The sequence below is a fragment of the Crotalus tigris genome, unplaced genomic scaffold (genome assembly GCF_016545835.1).
Source record: "Crotalus tigris isolate CLP2741 ecotype Arizona unplaced genomic scaffold, ASM1654583v1 scf7180000017545.3456711, whole genome shotgun sequence".
Taxonomy (NCBI): domain Eukaryota; kingdom Metazoa; phylum Chordata; class Lepidosauria; order Squamata; family Viperidae; genus Crotalus; species Crotalus tigris.
This window is the reverse complement of record NW_024096464.1, coordinates 1,613,661-1,636,510: the sequence shown is the minus strand read 5'-3', so window position 1 is coordinate 1,636,510 and position 22,850 is coordinate 1,613,661. Positions and strand designations below refer to the sequence as shown.

The 22,850-nt window shown below is 37.7% G+C and overlaps 2 protein-coding genes across 5 annotated transcripts in view; both read left to right on the top strand.

Moving 5' to 3' along the window:
- Positions 1-16,979, top strand: part of RBM25 (RNA binding motif protein 25) — a 34,361-nt gene extending 17,382 nt beyond the window's left edge. For 2 of the 4 annotated variants that reach the window (XM_039333016.1, XM_039332860.1), the window contains 11 exons: positions 616-890; positions 1,740-1,772; positions 2,744-2,942; positions 3,356-3,445; positions 5,258-5,331; positions 7,396-7,546; positions 9,526-9,850; positions 10,087-10,361; positions 11,210-11,308; positions 14,933-14,980; positions 15,120-16,979. In XM_039333016.1, coding sequence (XP_039188950.1) covers positions 616-890; positions 1,740-1,772; positions 2,744-2,942; positions 3,356-3,445; positions 5,258-5,331; positions 7,396-7,546; positions 9,526-9,850; positions 10,087-10,361; positions 11,210-11,308; positions 14,933-14,980; positions 15,120-15,212 — 1,662 coding nt within the window. In that variant the 3' untranslated portion in view covers positions 15,213-16,979. The remainder of the gene's footprint in view (positions 1-615; positions 891-1,739; positions 1,773-2,743; positions 2,943-3,355; positions 3,446-5,257; positions 5,332-7,395; positions 7,547-9,525; positions 9,851-10,086; positions 10,362-11,209; positions 11,309-14,932; positions 14,981-15,119) is intronic. The other 2 variants (XM_039333097.1, XM_039332941.1) reach the window with 1 other exon arrangement.
- Positions 16,980-20,119: 3,140 nt separating this feature from the next.
- PSEN1 (presenilin 1) overlaps positions 20,120-22,850 on the top strand; it is a 43,283-nt gene continuing 40,552 nt past the window's right edge. Inside the window, exon 1 of the mRNA XM_039332746.1 lies at positions 20,120-20,250. The gene's annotated coding sequence lies outside the window, so the exon portion shown is untranslated. The remainder of the gene's footprint in view (positions 20,251-22,850) is intronic.

Here is a 22,850-nt window from a genome sequence, read left to right as displayed (position 1 = left end):
AAATTCAGTGACATAATAATCTTTTAATCTTTGTGATTTCCAACCTTTTCCTTCCTGCAGACCCTTTGAATGAGAATCATACCAGTGAATTAAAAAAAAACCAGTAGAAGTATTGTGATTGTAAAGATGTTTGAAACTATACAGTCATATTCTCCACTATAAAATTAGAAATTGCTTTATTCTCCAAGTTTAGAGAGAATAAACTTAATTTAACTAGATGTGACATAATCCTCTATTAAGCTTCTGTTAATATCACTAAATTGTCTATGTGAATTGGATGAATTTTGCTGCATAAAAATGTAGTCTTGTTTAGGGTCAAAGTATTTTTCATTCTCTGAACTATTATAGGCAATGCATTCATGTAATAATCAGTACGGAGGGGACAAGCATTGCTTTTCTATTCAAGGTTGGAGATTGCTGGCCTGCTAGGTAAATAACTTGCACGAAATCTATCTTATGAATGCAAAACTTTGTTTTCATCACTATGAGTTGAAAGCAAACTATAGTGTTGAATTATCAGTGATCTTGATATTCTTGTTAGCAGATTTTGGTATTGTGGGGTGGGGTTTCCAAATCTAGTTACAAACTAACTTGGAAAATCCTCTTGGTTTCTAGAAATTGGAGGAGGAAAAAGGCAAAAAGGAGAAAGAAAGACAAGAAATTGAAAAAGAACGGCGTGAAAGAGAGAGGGAACGGGAACGCGAAAGAGAAAGAAGGGAGCGTGAAAGAGAGAGGGAGAGGGAGCGTGAACGAGAGAAGGAGAAGGAACGGGAGCGGGAACGGGATAGAGATCGGGATCGCACTAAAGACAGAGACCGAGACAGGGAAAGAGATCGAGACAGAGACCGTGAAAGAAGCTCAGACCGGAATAAAGATCGGAGCAGGTCTAGGTAAATATTGCAATATAATAAATACTTAATAATTTGGTAATGTCTTTTTAAAGCAACTATTCTAAATGTATACAGTAAATGGCATCGTTTTATTGTTTTTAACACTGTAGGCTACCCAGAGTCACCTCGTGATGAAATGGGCAGAAAACAAATTTAATAAATAAATAATAACAGATTATGTATAAAGTATTATAACTTGAGCCCCACTTTGACACTTTATCTCTTTGGTACCATCACAGAATTAATTGATAAAGCCATATAATGAGGAACTGTTGATTTTCCTGTGGGAATGCAATTTCAGCAGATTTCTATGCACTTCTGTTGTTCAGAGATTATTTGCCCAATGTCTACCTTTTTGTGGAAAAATGGAAAAGAAATAATGGAGATGCTGGTCAATCCCTGATTTCTTTAAAAAGGGGAACGGGTGGGGAATCCTACCACTTTGTGGAGAGAAATATCCTCCCCTGTTCCTGACACAGGAAAAAAAAATCCCCTCTTTTAAAATAAATATTCTTTATCATGATTTTACTCTTTTTATCTTGGGTACTGACTTGGGAATGGGGCAGAATTTAAGAATCAGAAAGATAAGTATCTATAGTTTGTTACCAAAAAGAATGCAAATTAAAGGCGCAAAATCACTATAGAAAACATTCACTTTAAAAGAGAGATTCTGCATGAGGTACAGGGTTGCAATTTCTCGTCTCCTAGACTTTTCTTTCCCATGAAATGGAGGATCTGCCAGTATCTCCCTTTCCAGGTTTTCCAGCTTTCCATAACATATAGTCAAACATAAAGTGGATATACAAGACAGAATCAAAATAGCCAGAAATGTACAAATCTATATTTCAGATCTGGACTAGATGTTCTTCCCACCTCCATCAGGTATGCACAACTTTTTTCCAGGTCAAGAGCTGAACTAGGCCTGCAAAGATATCCTGTAGTTATATTCCAAAAATAGTGCAGGTGTACAAAACCTTCATTTGATTTAGTTAAGTTACATCTTACACTTAATTAAAATATAGCTAATTGGGTTATTGTTTGTTATATATTTAATAAGTTTCTATTCCTACCATGTTAAAAATTACAGTAGCAGCTCTTATAGGCTTCAATTTGTAGCTTTAGGTTCTGGATCTTTATTATAAAGCATGGTTTACACACTAGGAGTTGGGTTCACATAGTTCTACTCTAGAGCTTCTTTAGATTCTAAATTGACTTATGGCTTTACCTGTTCCAAACCGCACTGCTTCCCATGATCTGTTCATGTTGACAGTTCACAGCTATTTCCCCCTAAATTTAACTTTTTCTTCCTTAAATCTTCTTTCTTCCAATTCTTCTGATGATCTGTTCCTAATAGTCTGACATGTCTCTCATCTGTGTCCCCTTTGATTCAATTTTCTTTCCAATTCACAGTTTATTGGTGATACATTTTGGGAACTTCCTCTTAATTGGCTTTTAGGTTGGCCATTTCAGTCATCCCTAAGCTCACGCAGAGACAAATGCTCAATGTGTTAGTTAACAGGGATATTTATTGACTGAAACTTCCAAGCGTATCTGAGAGAGAATGTAAAACTGTTCAGCTAGTATGTCTCTCCTCAACAGTTTTGTCTCTGTGAATTGACACTTGAACCTCTTATTTAACCTAAATATTTCCATGCAAATGCCAACTCTAAAAGGTGAAATTGCTGCAATCTGAGTGATCCTGTGCTATGTATAGATGGGTTTAATAGAAGTTTGAGTTTCTTATTAGTGACAGGGCTCTCTAAATCATTAATTGTGACATTTAAGGCTACTTTGGGGGCTTTTTGTGTAAACTAATCAGACCCAAGTATTCCTTTGTTGCTGTGTTTCTACAGAGAGAAAAGCAGAGACAGAGAGAGAGAACGGGAAAGAGAACGGGAGAGGGAACGGGAGAGAGAGCGGGAGAGGGAAAGAGAACGGGAACGGGAACGAGAAAAGGACAAGAAAAGAGATAGAGAAGAAGATGAAGAAGATGCCTACGAACGGCGGAAACTGGAAAGGAAACTACGGGAAAAGGAAGCAGCTTATCAAGAGGTATCTACAGGAGTTGCTGAAAGGTTCCTAATTCAAATGGAAGGAGGGATTGTAGAATATAATACCATTTCCCATGTAGCCTGTTTTCCAGGATAATGTTCCTTTTCAATGGGAAACTCCACTTATGAATGAGGTCTAACATAAATATTAGATATCATTTCCATTCAGACCTATATATTAGATACCATTAAATATTATTTTCCTTGAATGAATTTCTGCATATTTCCTGCATATGCTGTCAATATTCTTCTAATAATTTGTATGTTCTTTTTCTGCTGGAATACAAAGTTGAGGCTGATATAATTACTTGATTTGAATTAAATATGATTGATTTTGCTGTTCTCAAAATGAAATATGGAACTATTCAATTCCTGGGTGAACGGTGAAATAATGGAAAAGTTGTGTGGTTTCAGCGTCTTAAAAACTGGGAAATCAGAGAACGGAAGAAAGCTAGAGAATATGAAAAGGAATCTGAGAGGGAAGAAGAAAGAAGACGGGAAATGGTAAGGGATTTATTACATTACCAGGGTTCTTATTAGATATTAAAACACAGAATTTCTCTGCTGGATATGAAAATATTATAATGAATGTCTTATTTGTCTAAAGCAGCAATATCATAAATTAGGAGTTTTTAAGTATACATGGTGTTGAAAGCTTTACTAGTGCATATATTTATTTAGGCTTTATTTAAGAAAAGGCTCACAAATATCAATCTATTCAAAATTGTGGGCAATTTGAGGACCCTTAATACTTTAGGACAGGGGTGTCAAACTGTCGGCCTGCGGTCCAGATGCATCATAGCAAAACTGCGCCCACCCCATTGCCAGCAATGGCAAAAAAGTCATGATACGTCGCGACACATCACGTGACGTTGCGAGTTTGACACCCTGCTTTAGGACATCTAGAGTATTTCCCATTGCTTTATGGGAAACAAACAAATCTTCCCTGGTACACTTAAATTTCCAGGGAACAATTTTCTAGAGAACAAAAGAAATGTGGATCATTTTGGTTTGCACTTGAGTATTGCTTTAACCTATCCTTTCCCAACTTAATGCTCTCTAGATATGCTGGATAAGAATTTCCATTAACTGCAGCGAGGATAATATTGGCTATAGTGGCAGGTTATAATCCAGCTATTGTCTTACACATATGAAGAATGCCAGGCTGAGGAAGGCAACTTTATCCCTTTGTCATCGTTTGCAGTGACTGCATATAATCTGATTACTCCCCAAAAGTTTTTTTTTTTTTATATGATCGGTTTAAGATTGAAAATATTACCTAGCTCAAAGATTCCAACCCCTGCTCTGTGGACCGGCACTAGTCTGCAGCATGCCAGCAACCGGGTTATGCAAACAAGCAAAGCCTCATCTGCAGGATGCAGGCAGCACGCAAAACCTCACCCCCTCTGGTTCGCGGTGCCCAAAAGTTTGGGGGCTGCTGACTTAGATAGCTTTTCTAAATAAGCGTGCCTAGCATTGCACTTTAAAATTTAAAAGCTCTCCTCTTAGCTGCACAGGTAATTAACAGCATAAATATATTTATCTGCATATCATTACTATGGTAATATGCATTATCAAAATAAAGCAGGTAGTTCAGTAGATTAATTTTTTGGCAAAACAGGAGAAAAAAGCAAGCTGCAGAAAGGAGACTCACATGATTAAGGATTAAAATGAACAAGCCTTTACTTAATCAAATGGAGAAATAGAATGTAAGATTACCAGATTGTAATTGCTCTTGTATTAATCAGTTTTGCTTTGTTATGGTTTCTCCCATAATTTTGGAAAAATCTACCTACCTTCTTTAAAAAAAAAAAAAGTGGAAGTTCTTCAGGAAATATAGCTAGCCATAGAAATATTTTTGTCTTGATCTTTGAAGATTAAGATTTGGATGGTTAAAGAAATATGGAAGTAAACATAGGTGTGCTCCTAGATATTTTGTGTAGCAGCAAATGTAGATTACTTAGATGGCTTAAAGTACCTGCTTTTATATTCAATAACCTTTTAGATTCCTTTTCCCCCCCATATGGGCAAATTTTAAAAACAGAGCGTTCTAAAACTCAATGGTATGATGAAACCTTGATCTACCAGAATTTAGTGCAAAGGACTTTTCCAAACAGTAAATTTACATCACATACATAATGATATTATCCAAATGTGTAAATCTCCACAATGCCCTACTTTCCAACTCAGTAGCCTTTCCTCCATGATGGACTCTCCTACCTTTGAATTTGTCCCTCAAAAGGTGATTTCATTGTATATGCATCAATAACTAGAAATAATCAGGTACTAAGGAAATATTGTATTCATTTCTCATAGGCAAAAGAAGCTAAACGTTTGAAAGAATTTCTAGAAGATTATGATGATGACAGAGATGATCCCAAATATTATAGGTAAGTTCATGAGGACTATTATCCTCATTAATTTTTATTGATAAATTAAGGGACTGAATAGTGAACTGATTCTGAAATACTGTAGGTTTTCCTGTTCCTTTTGAAAATGGAGATATTATTTAATATTTAAATTTATAACATAATCTTTAAATGCATTTGTTTCTCTTGATACTGTTCAACCTTTTTAAAAAGTATAATTGTTTAATTTGCTGTCAGTATAATCTTAACTGATTTTAGTGTAATCAGTTGAAGCTGGAATTTTGTAATTGTTGCAGTTGTAAGTTAAGGTACCATGTGACAAAGTTTGATTTTATGAGTTTTTACAATGGTCGTAAAGTGAGTCACTGCGTTCATTAATATTAATATGACTGCAGTGGGTGGGGCAATCATAACTTTGAGGATGTTTTTTAAATTCATTGTAATTTTAACTGGCCAGAAGCCAAGGATTACCTGTAAGAAGAAATAATTCCTTCAAAATTACAGGTAAAGGTAGATCTTGACGTATCATCATTCATTCAAAGACTCATCAAAGTTATGATGGAGCTGAATAAATCGTGGTTGATTAGTCCTTGGAGTTCTGTACATTCTAGCACTCCTGTGGTCGTGTGATTTTGATATGGGCACTTGGCCACTAGCTCACACATAAAACCAGTTGCACACCCCCACAGTCAAGTGATTGCCATTTGCCACCTTCCCTGCTGGCTTCCCAGAAAGTCAAGGGGATGCCTAAAGGGAAGGTTGTAAGTTATTGAGATAAGTTTCCCCCAACTGTACAGTCTCCCCCAGCCCCAGCTTCTGCTACACTAGCCTCAAGCATCCCATACACCTCTGAGTCTCACTGCACCTCCCTTGTGCACCTTCCCTGGGCTTTGCTGCACCACCCCTATGCATCCTATCTGAGCCTTGCCACCCTTACACATTCCCCGTACCCTCCCCGATCCTCATTGCACCACCCTTGTGCACCATAATACATCTTTGCCAGATACCCTTCATGCACCTCCTCATGTCTTCTCTCACCCAATGGTAGCTACTTGCCTGCCTGCCAGCCTGCTTACAAGCCACATGACGCTTGCAACCTCCTGCTGGCTTCCCCACTGAGTTGATGTGGGAAGCTGGCAGAAAGTTGCATAATGGCTATTGGATTCAGTTGATAACAAAAACCAATCACCTTGCTTTGTGATGGAAATTCCAGTCCCAATTGTTACTTGTAGTCCTCAAGTTATGACCATTCATTTAGCAACCATTTAAAGTTACAGCAGTATTGAACAAATGGAAATGCATTTATGTCTTTTTGGCTGACCCTGCTGCCCTGCACTCGCTAGTCCTGCCACCCTGCAATCACTGCCCCAGCTGCCACTTGCCACTCCCAGGAAACCTTCACAGTCACGTTTCTGTCACTGCTGCTGTGGGCACCCGGACTAGTCCTTTGCTAGGCAGCAGCTGGCCATGCCAGGTCTTCTTCCTGAGGATACATTTGTCCCTTGTCCTTTTGAAAGGCTTCTGCCTCAGCCGCAGCAGGAAGAAGAGAGTGAAAGTCAGCTAAAGGCAAGAGCACAGGGCGGTGAGGATGGCAGGGCCAGTGATCATAGGGCAGCAACAGAAATTCTAATCCCAGTTGTCGTCCTAACTCGAGCACTACCTGTAAGATGAAAGATGAAAATTCGTAATGAAAGATTTGGCATCGTTGTCTTCATAGCTACATATTGCCTTCAAAATCAGAGATGGTTAAATAACTTTTGCTCTCCCCCCCCCCCCAATGTTCCACTTTGGAAGTTTTCTGCTTCAGCACTATATGCCAGTCATCAGATTCATATTTTGCACTAAGCCAACATTTGACTGCATCATGTGGAATAAAATACAATTGACTGCTACGATGCCGTAAACCATATAAATCAGGGCACGGAATGCTTGAAGAAGTAGACTTTGGGGCCTGCTCAAACAGAGCCCTCTTCATTCAGATTCTGAGTAGAGGAGTTCGATTCAGTCATCTTTTGACAAATATTAATGGAGGCGTTTGGGATTACATGAATTTGTAAATCAAAGTGAATGTGCTGTATGTTTCAGGGGAAGTGCTCTGCAGAAGCGATTGCGAGACAGGGAAAAGGAAATGGAAGCGGATGAACGGGATCGAAAGAGAGAAAAGGAAGAATTAGAAGAAATTAGACAACGTCTTCTTGCAGAAGGACATCCAGATCCCGATGCAGAGTTACAAAGGGTAAGAAATTTTTTTTGAATTAATAATACACATTGGATTCCATATATTTGCAAACAGTAGTATGTCAGTACACTGCATATATACCTCCTGCTTGGTGGGATGCAGAAAATGGTATGTTGGTTTTCAAAGTGGTCTATAGATTAGACCAGGGGTAGGCAACCTTGGCTCTTTTATGACTCGTGGACTTCAAACTCCCAGAATTCCTGAGCCAGCCAAGCTGGCTCAGGAATTCTGGGAGTTGAAGTTCACGAGTCATAAAAGAGCCAAGGTTGCCTACCCCTGGATTAGACCATTCATGTTCACCCTCCTCCCCATCCCATCAGCAGAGCAGAGAGATTGGAAGGGAAGGGATTTCAAGAGAGTAAGCTGTTTGCTCTTGTACACATCAATAGCCATGCGATTGCACTGGCTACAGGAAAGGAGACAAAGGAGAGATTGTCTATAGAAATTGCTTGTTTTTCTCTCTCCTCCCCCTCAGGCTGCCAGCAAGACCATACTGCTTTTGATGTGCACAAGACATTAAGCAGGCTCCGGAGCTAAAGGGGAAATGTTAGGAGGCAACTTCCATCCCCCTTCCCCCAGTCCGGTCGGAACCTATCCTGCCATTCCCCCACCACCCAGTCTTAACAATACCTATCCTGCCATTCCCCCCCCCCCCACCATCACAACTGATGAAGCTTCTTGGATGAGAAAGGAAATGTTTTGTTCTTCTTCCTCAAGGAAAAAAACTGTCCAGTTGCCTTTTGAAAAAGCACCTTTGGGACAACTGTGACCTGGATGACTGAGAATCTCCGCAGACAGTTAGGAGGCAAACAAAAGCTGAAGGCGTGAAACCGAGTAGTCTCTTTCCACCCATGTCATTTCCCACTTAGCGACTTCTTAGCAGTAGAGTTGCCAGTGCCAATTAAGATGGTTAAAGTGAGGACTACCTGTCTCAGCAATTCTGAAACCTTTCTGAATCTATTCTCTATATATTTCTGCCAAGTCTGCATATCTTTCCCGGGGGAGGGGGGGGCAGGGGCGCAGTCTTATCCTTTTCATTTAATTGTTGTAAGTTACTATTTTTCAAGGACTTCATGATATGAGCACTTCTACTCAGCACCAGATTTTCCTTTTGCTGACCGAATAGAACTTTTCCATCGTTGTCGTGATTTATATGGTTAATCTGACATTGATGTTGTCTGTGCCGTTCATGTGTAGCTCTGTGCTTGGAGTTGTCTTTTACAAAGTTGAAGAAAATATTTGCTGTTAATATTGAAACTGATAGAAGAGAATATTTGTAGCTCAGGGTTGAGATGAGGGGGTCCTTGGTCCTCTCTAAGCTTGGTTGTTTTCTTGCAGATGTTTCATCACCCAAACTAGGTAATACCATCAGTGCATATTGAATATTATGTAATGTAGAGATAGTAGTATTACGGTGTCCCTCTCTCGGGGGAGATATGTGGTTTAGAGATAAGAAATAAAAATAAAACAAAACATTATAATAGTGTAATATTGAGATTTCTTATCATAACTTTATTAGCTTGATTTCTGTTTCAGTTCACACCCTGAGGCTTTACATCATTCCAATCCTTGATTTTATTTTTAGCTTTAGTTTTTCAATCTCCAGTAATTAATTTGATGTCCTTTTTTGATGGAGAAGATGCCTTAGCAAAGGACTTGCAAGCATAGTCTGTGTCTTCTCCATCTGTGGCGGGAGCGTATACTTGAATCACCACTGTACTGATTACTTGCCTCAGTTTGAGATCATTTTCTTGGAGGGGCGGCAATGAGCACTGACTCTCACCCTTTGGTTAATAATAATAGTGGCTACTCAACCCCTCTGAAATGTATCACAACAGGGGAGACCGAGCGAGAATAGAGAAACATGCTTCTGATGTTAAAAGATCAGGTTTTCCATTATAACTGGTAAAGGAAAAGGCCCTTTCGGCAGTCTTCCTATTGCTTTTTAATCATTCTCTTCCATTTATATTCCATAGATGGAACAAGAAGCTGAAAGACGTCGGCAGCCACAGACCAAACAGGAACCAGAATCTGAGGAAGAGGAGGAGGAAAAGCAAGAAAAGGAGGAAAAGCGGGAAGAACCCGAAGAAGAGGAGGAGGAGCCAGAGCAAAAGCCCTGCCTTAAACCGACACTGCGGCCTATCAGTTCGGCTCCATCTGTTTCGTCAGCAAGTGGCAACGCAACTCCCAATACTCCTGGGGATGAATCTCCCTGTGGCATCATCATCCCACATGAAAACTCTCCTGATCAGCAGCAGCCAGAGGAATACAGGCCTAAAATAGGACTGAGCCTCAAATTGGGTAAGATTTTTGTTTTTTTGCAGCTTGGCATCCTCCTAAAAATGGGGAAAAAAAACAGAAAAATATAAAGCTTCTCTTAAGCGTTGCCATGAATCCTTCTTCCCCCTCTCCTTCGTAAAAAAAATTATTCATGCCCTTTTGCTTTTAATTATGCCATCTTTACCTTGATTCTGACAAAATCCTGAGAGGAATTTGTATTACATGAGAGATAAATATTTTCTTTTATATTATTATAGGTGCCTGCAATAGTCCCAACCAGCCTAATGCTGTGAAAAGAAAAAAACTCACCGTTGACAGCGTCTTCAATAAATTTGAAGATGAAGACAGTGATGACATGCCCCGAAAAAGAAAACTGGTACCTCTAGATTATGGCGATGAAGACAAAGGTTCCTCCAAAGGCAGCGTGAACACGGAAGAGAAGCGCAAACACATTAAGAGTTTAATTGAGAAAATTCCTACAGCCAAACCAGAGCTATTTGCTTATCCTCTTGACTGGTCTATTGTGGATTCAGTGAGTATTTTGACCAGCATCCCCTTCCCCATTAATATAATATTCAAAATGCTCATTGCAACAGTTCGTCGTGTCTCATTTGGGCCATCTCCAGGCAAATATCTGATCATCCCAAGGGAGGGTCATACTCTGTTTCCAGGGTACAGGGTATAAAATGAGGGATCCTTGGTGCTCTCTGAGCTTGACTGTTTTCTTGCAGACATTTCATTATGTGATGTTACCTAGTGCACATGATGTTATCTAGAAATGATAATCATAATAAATATAATCTTAAGGATCTTGATCTGTTTCACCAAGATAAGTAAATCAGGGTTTCACAATATACAAACAGGGAAGCACTGTCAACATTTGGATACCTTCTGGTGACTTGATATAGTTGTGTGTCAGTCTGTTAAATATGGGGGGGGTTCTATATTAGTCACTGACTCATTTTTTATTGTAGTGGTACATAATATGCTTAATGAATGACATTTAAAAGTAGAACAGTGTAAATAAAAAAGAGAAAAATACGAAGTGGCTTGAAGATAGACTTATAAACAAAAAAAATCCATCCAACGGACTCCATCCTCCTTTCCCAAAGCCTGGGAGAATAGTCAGGTTTTAAGTGATTTCCTAAACATTCTCAGAGTGAGGGCCATTCAGAACTCTGGGGGACCATTCCAGAGGGCAGACACCTTGACAGAAAAAAAAAATACATTTTAATTTAAAGTTTAAATTAAAGATTGCATTCCTATTTGAAGATCTTACTCCATTTAAAAGTTCTATTAGTGTATGTATGACTCTCAAAAGGATAAAAGTAACTCATAGTGGTATAGAAAAATATATTTAAAAAACTGTGTTTATTCTAGACGTTAATGGAAAGGCGAATTAGACCATGGATTAACAAGAAAATAATAGAATATATTGGTGAAGAAGAAGCTACGTTAGTTGATTTTGTTTGCTCAAAGGTAAGCTTATTTTTCTAGACATGTAAAGTTGTGTGTTTCTGTATATGAATCTTCTTTGTGCAGAATGGCTGTTCTCAGTCTGTGCCTGAACTACTTTGGGTGTGGTCAAAAATGGAGCTCTACAGGCAGAAGAGAGGAAAGAGGGACAAAACCAAAAACAACTATGATGGCAGGAGTGGGGAAAGAGGGAAGGTACTGATTACAGCCTCTCCTCAGCAGCTTCCAGGATAGCCCGTTTGACTGGCCAGCTTGTCTAGCCCAGGGTGTGTTTCAGAATGTATTCTCCAGTGTTGGCTGCACTGTACATCTGAAAGCTAATAATTGAATGAAATCTCCAAATATTTATCAGTAATAATACTTAAAATAATGCAAATACCATATTGAATGGTAAAAATAGCCTGACAAACAAATTATCCAAAAGAGTTGTGAGCTTCCCTCCATTGAAGTTGGTCAAATAGATGCTGGACAGTCTGTCTGTTGAGGATACTTTAATTTGGATTCCTGCATTGAGAGCAAGGGATGGACTCTGCAACTCAAAGCCTACATGTTTGCATTTATTGTTTGCAAAAAAACAGAATCTTGATAGCAGTTGAAAAGTTCAGTGCAAAAAAAAAAAAAAAAAGACAGAAAAAGGAAACCAGAGTTCTGTGAATACAGGTAAGTATATCATCTGCAGTACACAAAATATATTAGTATGCAAACATAAATGCTTAGCCTAGTTGTTTTAGGTATGTTTGTAATGCATATGTAAAATTACTTGCTAGTGATATCAAATGCTACTAAGGTTGTGCACAAGAGTACTAATAATATTATAGCAAGAATTTAAATTATGGAGCAACTGAACCTGGTTGTTCCAATCTGGGAAGTAAAAGTCAAGAGTATCTTTGGATACTGCAAAAGTCAAGAGTATCTTTGGATAAACATGGTGGTTTATCTTTATTGAGAATAGCTGTGCACTGAAAAATATTTCTTTATAGCAGTAGTTGTCAACTTGGAATCTTCTGGGTAAGTTTGAGGTCAAATCTGAAAATATGGCTAGACAGACTGGAGATGACGAGAGTTGTCCTCCAGTACATTTGTGAAGGCATCAGATTTTGAATGGTTGTTCTAGAGTACGATTTTAGTTTGGCATGTGCGCCAAGTCTGTTCAGTTTTATTGTTTTAAAGTAAATGGAGAGTATATTCTGGAATATGGCCAACAGTTTTCTGCACCTTTGTAAAAGGAGGAAAGAAAGAAAGGCTCTGGCAAGATCAGAGATTGGTGATCCAGCGTTCTATGCTGCAGTAGCAACTTCTCAAAAGAGAAATATCTTTGTGTGTGTGATGTACACTAATTTTACTCAATTCGTCATGTTTGGATTTTGTTTTACCTGAAAGCTGAAACAATACAAAATGGTTCAGCAGAACATGTTCTGATTAGAAACAAAGCAGTATATTTTGTGCATACCTCTTGTATGTATGTTGTTGCGAAGTCATGTCCGACCCATCGCGACCCCATGGACAACGTTCCTCCAGGCCTTCCTGTCCTCTGTCATCTTCTGGAGTCCATTTAAGCTCACGCCTACTGCTTCAGTGACTCCATCCAGCCACCTCATTCTCTCTCGTCCCCTTCTTCTATTGCCCTCAATCTTTCCCAGCATTAGGCTCTTCTCCAGTGAGTCCTTCCTTCTCATTAGGTGGCCGAAGTACTTGAGTTTCAACTTCAGGATCTGGCCTTCTGAAGAGCAGTCAGGGTTGATCTCCTCTAGGACTGACTGGTTTGATTGCCTTGCAGTCCGGGGGACTTGCAGGAGTCTTCTCCAACACCATAGTTTAAAGGCCTCAATTCTTTTGTATGTATAGTGGTGTTTAGAACTTTATGGATCCATTTGAATTTTCGGTATTTCTAAAAGAATGTAATCTAAACTGTGACCTGTTCACAGAAATCCTAAAAGAGAAGCTAGTTAAATAAATGAGTCAAAATGCAATATGTTCATTTATTTATTGAGGAAAATGATCCAAAGCTACATATTTGTGTGGCAAAATTATGTGAATCTTTGCTTTCAGTAATTGGTGTGCCCTTTTGGGCAGCAATAACTGCAACCAAATATTTTGATAACTGTTAATCTATCCTGTACTTCAGTTTGAAGGAATTTTAGCCTAGTCCTCTTTACAGAATAGCTTCAATCCAGGGATATTGGTCAGCTTTTTTTGCATGAACTGCCCACTTCATATCCTTACACACAATTTCTATAGGATTAAGGTTGGGTCTTTGACTTGGCCATTCTAAAACATTAACTGTGTTCTGAACGCTTTTCATTCAAGCCAAATGGTTGTATTTTTATCTCACCTGTCCATGGAACATTCTTCTAATACCTTTCTGGCTTATCCACATGGTATTTTAGTGGCTTTCTCCTTGCAATCCTGCCATACACACCATTGTTGTTCACTGTTTTCGCAATGGTGGTCTCATAAACACTGACATCAGCAATGCAAGAAAGGCCTTTAGTTCTTTAGATGTAACATTGCAGTTCTTTTGCAGTCTTCCTGAGTATTACATGCCTTGCTCCTGGTTAGTGAACCACTCCTGGGGAGGATAAAAAAAATTCAGAATTGCATCCATTTTTTACACGATCTGCCTGAGAGTAGGCTGGTGGTTTTGCAATCTTTTCCAGCCTACTCAACATCAACAACTATTTTTCAGAGATCCTCAGAAATCTCTTTTATTCAAGCCATGGCACACTTCCACATACCTATGTTGGGAAAAATCAGACTTTTATAGCTAATACCCAGAATTCTCTTTTTTAAATAAGGCAGGGTCTTTTATATTTATACCTGATTATCATCCATTTGATTGAAATATCTGACTCTTAAGTACCACTTCAAATGAATTGATCATCCTGATAATCCTAAAGATTTGTATAGTTTTGCAACACATAGATTGATAGCTTTGAATCAATTTCTTCAATAAATAAACCAGATAATGTTCTTGACTCATTTGTTTAACTGGATTTTCTAGTTTTAGGACCTGTTCGGATAACTGATCACATTTTAGGACATATTTATGCAGAAATTTTAAAAATTCAAATGGATTCACAAACTTTTAAGAACCACTGTGTAATGGTTGACTTAACGTTTGGGTGCTCCATTTTTCACATTTCTACTATTCTCTATTATAAAATTTATTGATAGAAGACTTGCTGGAGAAAATCAGTCAGTCAGCTTTTGGTGTTTTAATTGGTGGCTTTAGATCAGAAATCTGTTGATGAACCCATATAGCACTTTTTATTGATCATGTGTTTTGAGAACTATGGTATGCTCCTACTGAGATTGCTTGTGACATGCTGTCCACTTGTAACATCTGCCTTCTTAATAAACATTGAAATGCCTGTTAACATTACATTTAATAATTAGCATTTTGTCTGTCTGTCATATTAAGTATGGAGACTTAAAAGTGCCATATCTGCTAGACTAAAGTGCACCTGGAAAACCATTTTATTGGAAATCAGAAGTGAGACTTGTTCTTGGTAGTTTTAAGATAATTTGAGTTTTTCTGTTATACTGGTATCATTTCCAAATCTCATGTGCTTTCATTTTTCAAAGTGTTTAAAATACTAAGACAATTTCTATGTATCTCTCTTTCAGGTTATGGCTCATAGTTCACCACAAAGCATCCTGGATGATGTTGCTATGGTGAGTAAAAGCAAGAATTTACCAGTGTAAACTTGTAATACTTTATCAGAAAACAAAATAGCTGTTTTTACAAAATGAATCCAGAGTAATAATAGCAATGATCATGCCCTAAATTTGAAATTTTCTATTTCTTCTACAGGTGCTAGATGAAGAAGCAGAAGTTTTTATAGTCAAAATGTGGAGGTTATTAATATATGAAACAGAAGCCAAAAAGATTGGTCTGGTAAAATAAAGACTTCTTTTTATGGTTCCATTTCAATTTTTGTTTCACATCACTGAAGAACTGAAGTTTCTCTGTGCTCAGAGACATTTGTGAGACCTGTATTTTTTAAATGTAGAAAATGTGAATTTTTTTTCATCCTCTGTTTCATTGAGGCTATCTTTGTTCCATTTCTCTGCTTCCTTGATTGTAATTCTCCAAATCCTTCATTGGTGGTTCTCACGCGCCAGGTAAAGTAACAGGTATGATTTATAAACTACAGCTGCTGTATACAGTCTCTGACCTTCATCTTCTAGACTGCTTCTTGTAAATATTAAAGACACCCATGTTTTAGAAGACATCTCCACTTATTACATATGGAAATAATTGAGCTTTATGTAAATGCACCAGTCTCTTTCCCTCCATTTTTAAAATAGAATAAACTTTAAAATTCCAAAAATGGATGGGAGTCATTTTGCTGGAAGACAGTTTTCACCTGCACGGATGGATGTTAACTTGTTCACTTGTTGGGCTTTGTAATATTTTTAGATGGCCTGTCCTGTAGAAAAAAACAAATGGTGGACTTGCATAAACTCAGGACTTTCATTTTAACTATATCAGAACCTCTCATACTTAGTTTTGCTGTTGTCATCGTTGTTTTAATTAGGACAAATACCACACAGTTATATTTACTTTTAGCCCTTCTAATAGAAACCTGACATCTTATTTTTTTATTATTTAAAAAGAAACTGGAAATAGGCCAGTTTGGGATATTTGTGGAAAGCAATGGTATAAAGGTGTAATTTGAGCAGAACAATTTACAATATTAGATCATAACGTATTCAAAGATGAAAAAACGTTACGTAAGCCATCAAGTCAGCTGTGACTTTATTCTTTTTTGTACTGTAAAATGTCTGTCAGATTTGTAGAGGGCACCATTTCCTGCCGTCTTACAATATGGGTTTTATACATGCTGATGTGGTATAAATAATGTACTGTAAACTGCATTTTTAAAAATCTCACAAGTAAAAAAGACTATATGCCATAGGCTTCTTGATTGCAGGACAAACATTTTCCTGGAAGCAACAACTTGACTTTAAAAAAAAAAAAAAATCACTCTTCTGATATCTCTTTACCTGAAGAAATACAGATCACTTACTCAGAAGGTATAACTCTGATCCCATGTTACTGAATTCTTGCATCTGAAAATGTGTTCTTAATGGGATCCTATAAAGATTTCATCGTGTAAATATTTCAGATATTAAAAATGTATATATTTGATCTGGATTTTGATTACTCAGGTTTTAAGATAATATCAATACTTCTATTTCAGTTATGGGAGGAAGAGAATATAACTGGTTAGTTAATGTGCTCATATTGCAGTATAGAGTAATCTCAGATTTTGCCCATTTGTCAAGCCCCAACATTGTATTGGATCAAGCTAAGTTAGCTGCAAACTGATCCTACTGAGATGAATTTTAATCTTTTAAAAGATCTATATCTAATAAACTGTTGGACACAGTCATGGGAGCACTCCAAAACTAGTGCCATCTGGAAAGGATTTTTTTTCCTTTTTCCACTAGTTTATGCCCCTGTTATTTTGTGTTTTCTTATCTTAGTTAACTGGCCCTGACCCTAGTTAGTTGCTAAACTCAAACTCAGTCAGGTACCCGACATACTGGTATAAGAGAAGGTTTGTGAATTCTTTAGAATTAATTTTTAGAGCATAATTTTGCAGTACCATCACATGCAATCTGATCAAAATTCCATCTAAATCTGTAATAAACTTTGAATAAATAACAGGTCTTTACTGAGTCAACATTCATTATCTTTGTTAGCTAGGAAAACCTCATGAAGCCGTAGGATATGAGCTTTCTTAAGATAGTGTGTTGAATTAAATGTTGGAATCAATGAGATGGCAGTATAGTACAGGTTTGAGGGATCCTCCAGAGTTTGTTTTAAACTACGTATCTTGCCATCATCAGAGTCTGCTATTCACAACGTAACCTTATGCCCCAAACAGAGCTTTCTGGACCTCAGAAAAAGTTGGGGTCTGGAAAGAGTTATAAAACTTGCTAAATGTTTTGGCCTCCAGCAATCCACAATAAATCAGGGTTCCAATGGAGAAAATGGAATACCCTTGTTATTTTTCCCAGGATTGAAAGTTATAATAATTTTAACACAGGCCACGCTTGCATTACCTGACACCAATGTTCATGATCCCACCAGAAGGAAAATACTGCATAACAGGATAACTTCATGTTTCAGAGGAAAACATGATTTTTGAAAAACACATTTCCATCCATGTCAAGCTATCGGAACAATGTTTTGTGGACCAACAAAACAACAGTGGACATTATTTGGCATTGACGAGAAATATTTTTTGAAAACAAAAAATATTGCCAACAAAAGTACCTCGTCCTATCTATGAAGCATGATGGGGCGAAAAGTGGTACACTGCTTTGCAGCTTCAAGACCCAGACAACTTGCAATCATTGAGAGAAAAAGGAATGTTGTCCTGTGCAACTGCTACAGGAAGTCAGAGTACCAGTTCACGAGTGGAACCCAAAAACGTATGACATGGAACATGATAACAAAACTTAATTCAGTTGAAATATGGTACAATCTGAACTAAGCAGTTTATATAAGACAACACAAAAATATCATTGAATTCAAGCAGTTATATAAAGAGAACTAGTTCAAAATAACTCTAACCTGATGTGCAAGATTGATCTACAGATGTAAGAAACGTTTGAAGTCACTGCTGCTAAATTGTGCCATTACTACATCTAAAACTTAAAAAAAAAAATTCCAACAAGTATTGGATGTTGACTCATTATTTCAATAAAGACACAATAACTTTTTTTAATAATAGGTAAAAATGAAGCTCAGACATTGTAAGTTAAAATGCTACAGGATTACAGTTGATTCTAAATGGTTCACCAACATCACTCCTGATAAGATTCAACTTATCATTAAAATTAAATATATAATGCTATAAACAAACTTATGAGGAGACATTTTCTTATAGTGGTTGGTTATTACTAGTCATAACTGATATTTGCATTGATTAATGAAATCTAAAGTCTGACTAGGATCACAACGTATGGCAGTCTCCCCCCCCCCCTTTTTCATAAAATTGTGTTTAACTCTTCATAACCCCACAGATGTTAATTAGGAAATAAGCTCATGCTTCTTCCCCCCTCCCATATATACACAAAGGTACACTTATTTTAAAAGGTAAAGTTACTGAACAATACCAGTGCCTGCTTGCCAGTGAACATAGATGGTGAAGCTGAAGGAGTAATAAGCTATCTTCCTAGGCTCAAAAATTCACAGGGATGGTAATTGTAACCCATGACAATTGCTATTTGAGAGAGTGACAAATCTAGACAACATATTGTACAGATTAACAGCACAAGGAATACAATTAAGGCTGTAGTTTTGAGACTATTGAAGATTAAAATCATATTCCTGAACAATAATGGTGCCAATATATTACTTTCAAAACAGATTATCTGAAGTGTTTTTGTGGTGACTTTCAAACTGCAACAGATGAAGTGAATTATGCATAAAATTACAGTTACCGTGGGATTTTGTAAATAGGGATTTATTCTAATAGCTACCGGTAGATTCCCACTTTCCATTAAGACATGGCATGCTTGTATTTAATGCAATATGTGAAAATAACCATTCTGATGTATAAATAATAATTACAAGCTGAGCAAAAATTTGTTTATTTAAACCAAACTATGATGGTTTAGGGCAGGGGTAGGCAACCTTGGCTCTTTTATGACTCGTGGAGTTCAACTCCCAGAATTCCTGAGCCAGCCATGCTGAGGAGAAAGGGAGAGGTTTCCATGCTGGCTCAGGAATTCTGGGAATTGAAGTCCACGAGTCATAAAAGAGCCAAGGTTGCCTACCCCTGGTTTAGGGCAATGTGCAAACCCAGCCACTGAGATCTTGGCAAAGTAATGTCCAAAATTAGGTTTAAGGGATTAGTTCCTATTTCCTTCATTTCCTCTAAATGAAAATATCTGTGTAATGTTTTAACTATAACAAGACTTGTCTGAGATGTTATGGGTTTAGGACTGAGTTTATTCCAAAACAAAAAATCATCAGCCATCAAACCTATTGGTTTAATTCCTGAGAGGGAGGAGCTGCCGTTACTCAGCCTGAATCCTCTGCATGGTTTTATATTACAACCCTACTTTAAAACAACCATACAAACTAGCAAATGAAGGCTCAGATCTAAACCCATCTCTCAGTTAAGTAAGTAGATCTTAAGTTGATAGAGTATAATTCACTCGATGCTCTCAGAAGTTTGCCCTACAATTGAAAAGGATCCTTAATGATGGATTCTGTAGTCCAAAACTGAAGAGCATGAAGAGTGCTCGTTTCTTCTCAATTGACGGCACTCTTGGTGGCTACCCCTTTTTCAGCTAAGCAATCCTAAAATAGCTTGAACCTCAATAAGAGCGTGAAGCAACCAATGATCATCCTCGAGAAATGTCTATAAATAAAACAGCCTTTAAAAAACCGAATGATTAGATTTCTGCACCAAATTACTCTATGCAAACTTCAATTACAAAAGCATACAGCACACAAATCACGTTAAAGTTTATCCTGGTGTGCACATCCATCCAATACTGAGAAAACAAAGAAAAAGCGATTTCTTGGCAAAAAATCCACATGTTCTCAACCAAATTAGGTTCAACGACCTGGACTCCGTCAAGTAAAAATTAACCTCCAGCTGCCTCCTTCCGGCTTCCTCCACACGCCTGGGGTTGACGCGCTTGTACAGAAGCAGCAGCTGCAACTCCTTCGACGCATGCGCGCTAACTCCCTTGCTTCCTCGGCTGCAGCTGCTGTTCACAGTCAAGAGGCGAGGCGCTCCCTTTGATGGACAAGCTCGATTTGCCAAAGAAAACAAGGAGTGAGAGACGCCCCGCCTACGGGAGTCAGAGGAGGCGGGGCGAGGACTGGGCCGGAAGCGGCGGGCGAAAACGGGAAGGGGCTTTTGCCGTGGTTCGGGCCGAAGGAAAGACAATTTGGGCGCCGAGGCGGAAAGGTAAACGGGGGCTTTCGGGGAGGGCGAAAATCTTGAAGAGGGCGAGGGGCCTGTGCGGGATGAAGGTCTTGTCCCTCGGGACTCTTTCCCTTACCTCTCCCTACCCGCCCCCTTACTACACGAAGCAGAATAGCTTCGATCTATCAAAACTTCCTTCCAAGCAGCCGTGGCCTCCCTTTGCACACCTTTGTAAATCTGGAGTAGCGATTCCGTTTCCCCACTCTGGACAGGAATCGGAGTGCCTGCGAAAGAGCCGGGCTGGGTTTAAAATTCGAGTTGCCTGAGCTTGACTCCAGATCGGGCTGCGCGGGAAGGCGCGAGGCTTTGGACTGAAAGTGCCTCCCTGATATTAACCGAAATCTTCCTGCGTTAAAAGCGGAAGCCCATTGGCTGGAGCCGATCTCGTGGGGGCCATGTAGCCGGTGGATGTGCTTTGTTTTGTGAGAAGCCTGGCTCCCACGTCGTGGAAGTCAAAAGGATACAGTTGTTCCTTTGGCTCCAGGCCAAGATCCGAGGCCCATTCATAAGGATCTTGGCTCTGTTTCTCTTACTTAGATCGGAGTAAGTTCTCATCCTTTATTTAAAGCAGAGGTTCCTGAACTTTTTTGCCTTCACATCTCCTGTTGGGGTAATCTTAATGCATACACCTCCCCTAAAGATGAACACAAGAAGAGAGTAGGTGTACAATATTGAACAACGAAAACAATACCGTGAAATTTGGAAAAGAAAGATTTATTGTAACAATGGAAACAAAGGTTCTAAACACGACTCCGAAACAGGTACACCTCACGCTTTGGCAAACCCTCTTTTAGAGGGCACAATCCTGTATTTTTGGCTTTGGCTTGGAGCCTTGAAGAAGCCATTCAAACAGGAAAACAGCTGTATATTTTATGGCATCTTTAAAAAGAGATGCTCTTTTGTGGACCAGAATCCAATTTAAAAGTGAGAATTTGGTGTTGGTAAATATGCTTATTTAATCAAAGAAAAACAACAAATACGGAGAAGAAAATGCAAGACAAAATACAAAATGTATAAAATAACCATGGTGACATTCAAAAATTGTTATTGCTAAATAACTTATCACTACTAAATTATTAGGTTGTAAACTTGACTTAACCATTGTGCTAACTATGGTTTGATTTATCTGAACTATTGAACATACAATTGTGTAGACTTATATATCAGGCTAAGCAATATGAAGCATTATTTACAAAATATAGTGCTTGGATTAACACAATATGCTAAGTTAAGACCAAACAAAAACCACAATATGGCTTGGAAAAATATTTGAATGAATCATAGCATGAGCAAATCACAGATAAATTGCTATTGCATTTTAATTTACGTTTGTGTGCTTATATTGCATGGTTGATTTTTGCAGCAGTAAATAACTTGCATGTAAGTTTTCATATAGTACGATACCAATGCTTCTTGCATTATATTCTCCTCTGTCTTTGCTATACAGTAACATTTTTTTCTTCTCCCCAGGACTGCAAATATGCCAATTTAGAATTACATTCCATACACCTAATGAAGTGGGGCTTTGGCTTACAAAAAGTTAGGCATATCTGGTACAGAAGATCAAAACTTAAACAGTTGTTTGGAAAACTAAACTATGGTTCATTATTGATGAAGTAATACCAACTTTGTACTCCTATACATTGTTTGGGATGAAACTAAAGGTGAAATTCCCCTGTAAAATACTTCTGTATTTGCACTTAGAATTTTTTTTTGGGGGGGGGGGAGGAAAATGAAGAGGAATGAATGGGTGAGATGGTGCTTTTGAATCAGTTTAAAATATCCCTGCCTCAAATCCCTTATTTGGCTTTAAAACAAATATTTTATAAAGAATAAAAGTCAACTTGTATGGGATTAGGCTGTAGGTCAAAAAGTGAGGAAACTATTTTTTTTTTTTTTATTGAAATTTTTCAAAAGTTTTACAAATAAAAATCCACCCCCCCCTCCCCAACCACCCCACCCCCCCCCGACTTCCCAGAACTGAATATAGGATTATTTAACAAATATTTTAAAAATAACATTTGCAATTTATAAAATAATTAATAATAATAATAAAAATCACAGTAATAATATATATAATAATAATATACATAACATAAACTTTAAAATGAATAATATATACTAAAAAAGAAAAAAAAAAATAAAAAGAGAAGAGAGAGAGAGAAAGAAGAAAGAAGAAAGTAGACGAAGAATAAAGCATATATATATATATAAAAAAAAAATATATGAATAATAATACATAAAAAATGTATATATATAAAAAAAGAAAAAGAAGAAAGAAAGAAAGAAAAAACAATCATTACAAATTATAAAAAGGCTAAATAATATTTTTCCATATCCAAATTATGTTGTATAAAATTTATCCATTTTTCCCATACCGCAAAAAATTTTTCTTGAGATTGCTCCTTTAAGAAAGCCGAAATCTTTGCCATTTCTGCCAAATACGAAACTTTATGAAACCATTCTTGTAAAGTAGGCAAAGATTCCTTCTTCCAATATTGTCCTATTAACAACCTAGCGGCTGTAATCAAATTTAACATCAATATAACCTCCTTAGCATCACAGTCAATAACAATACCTAG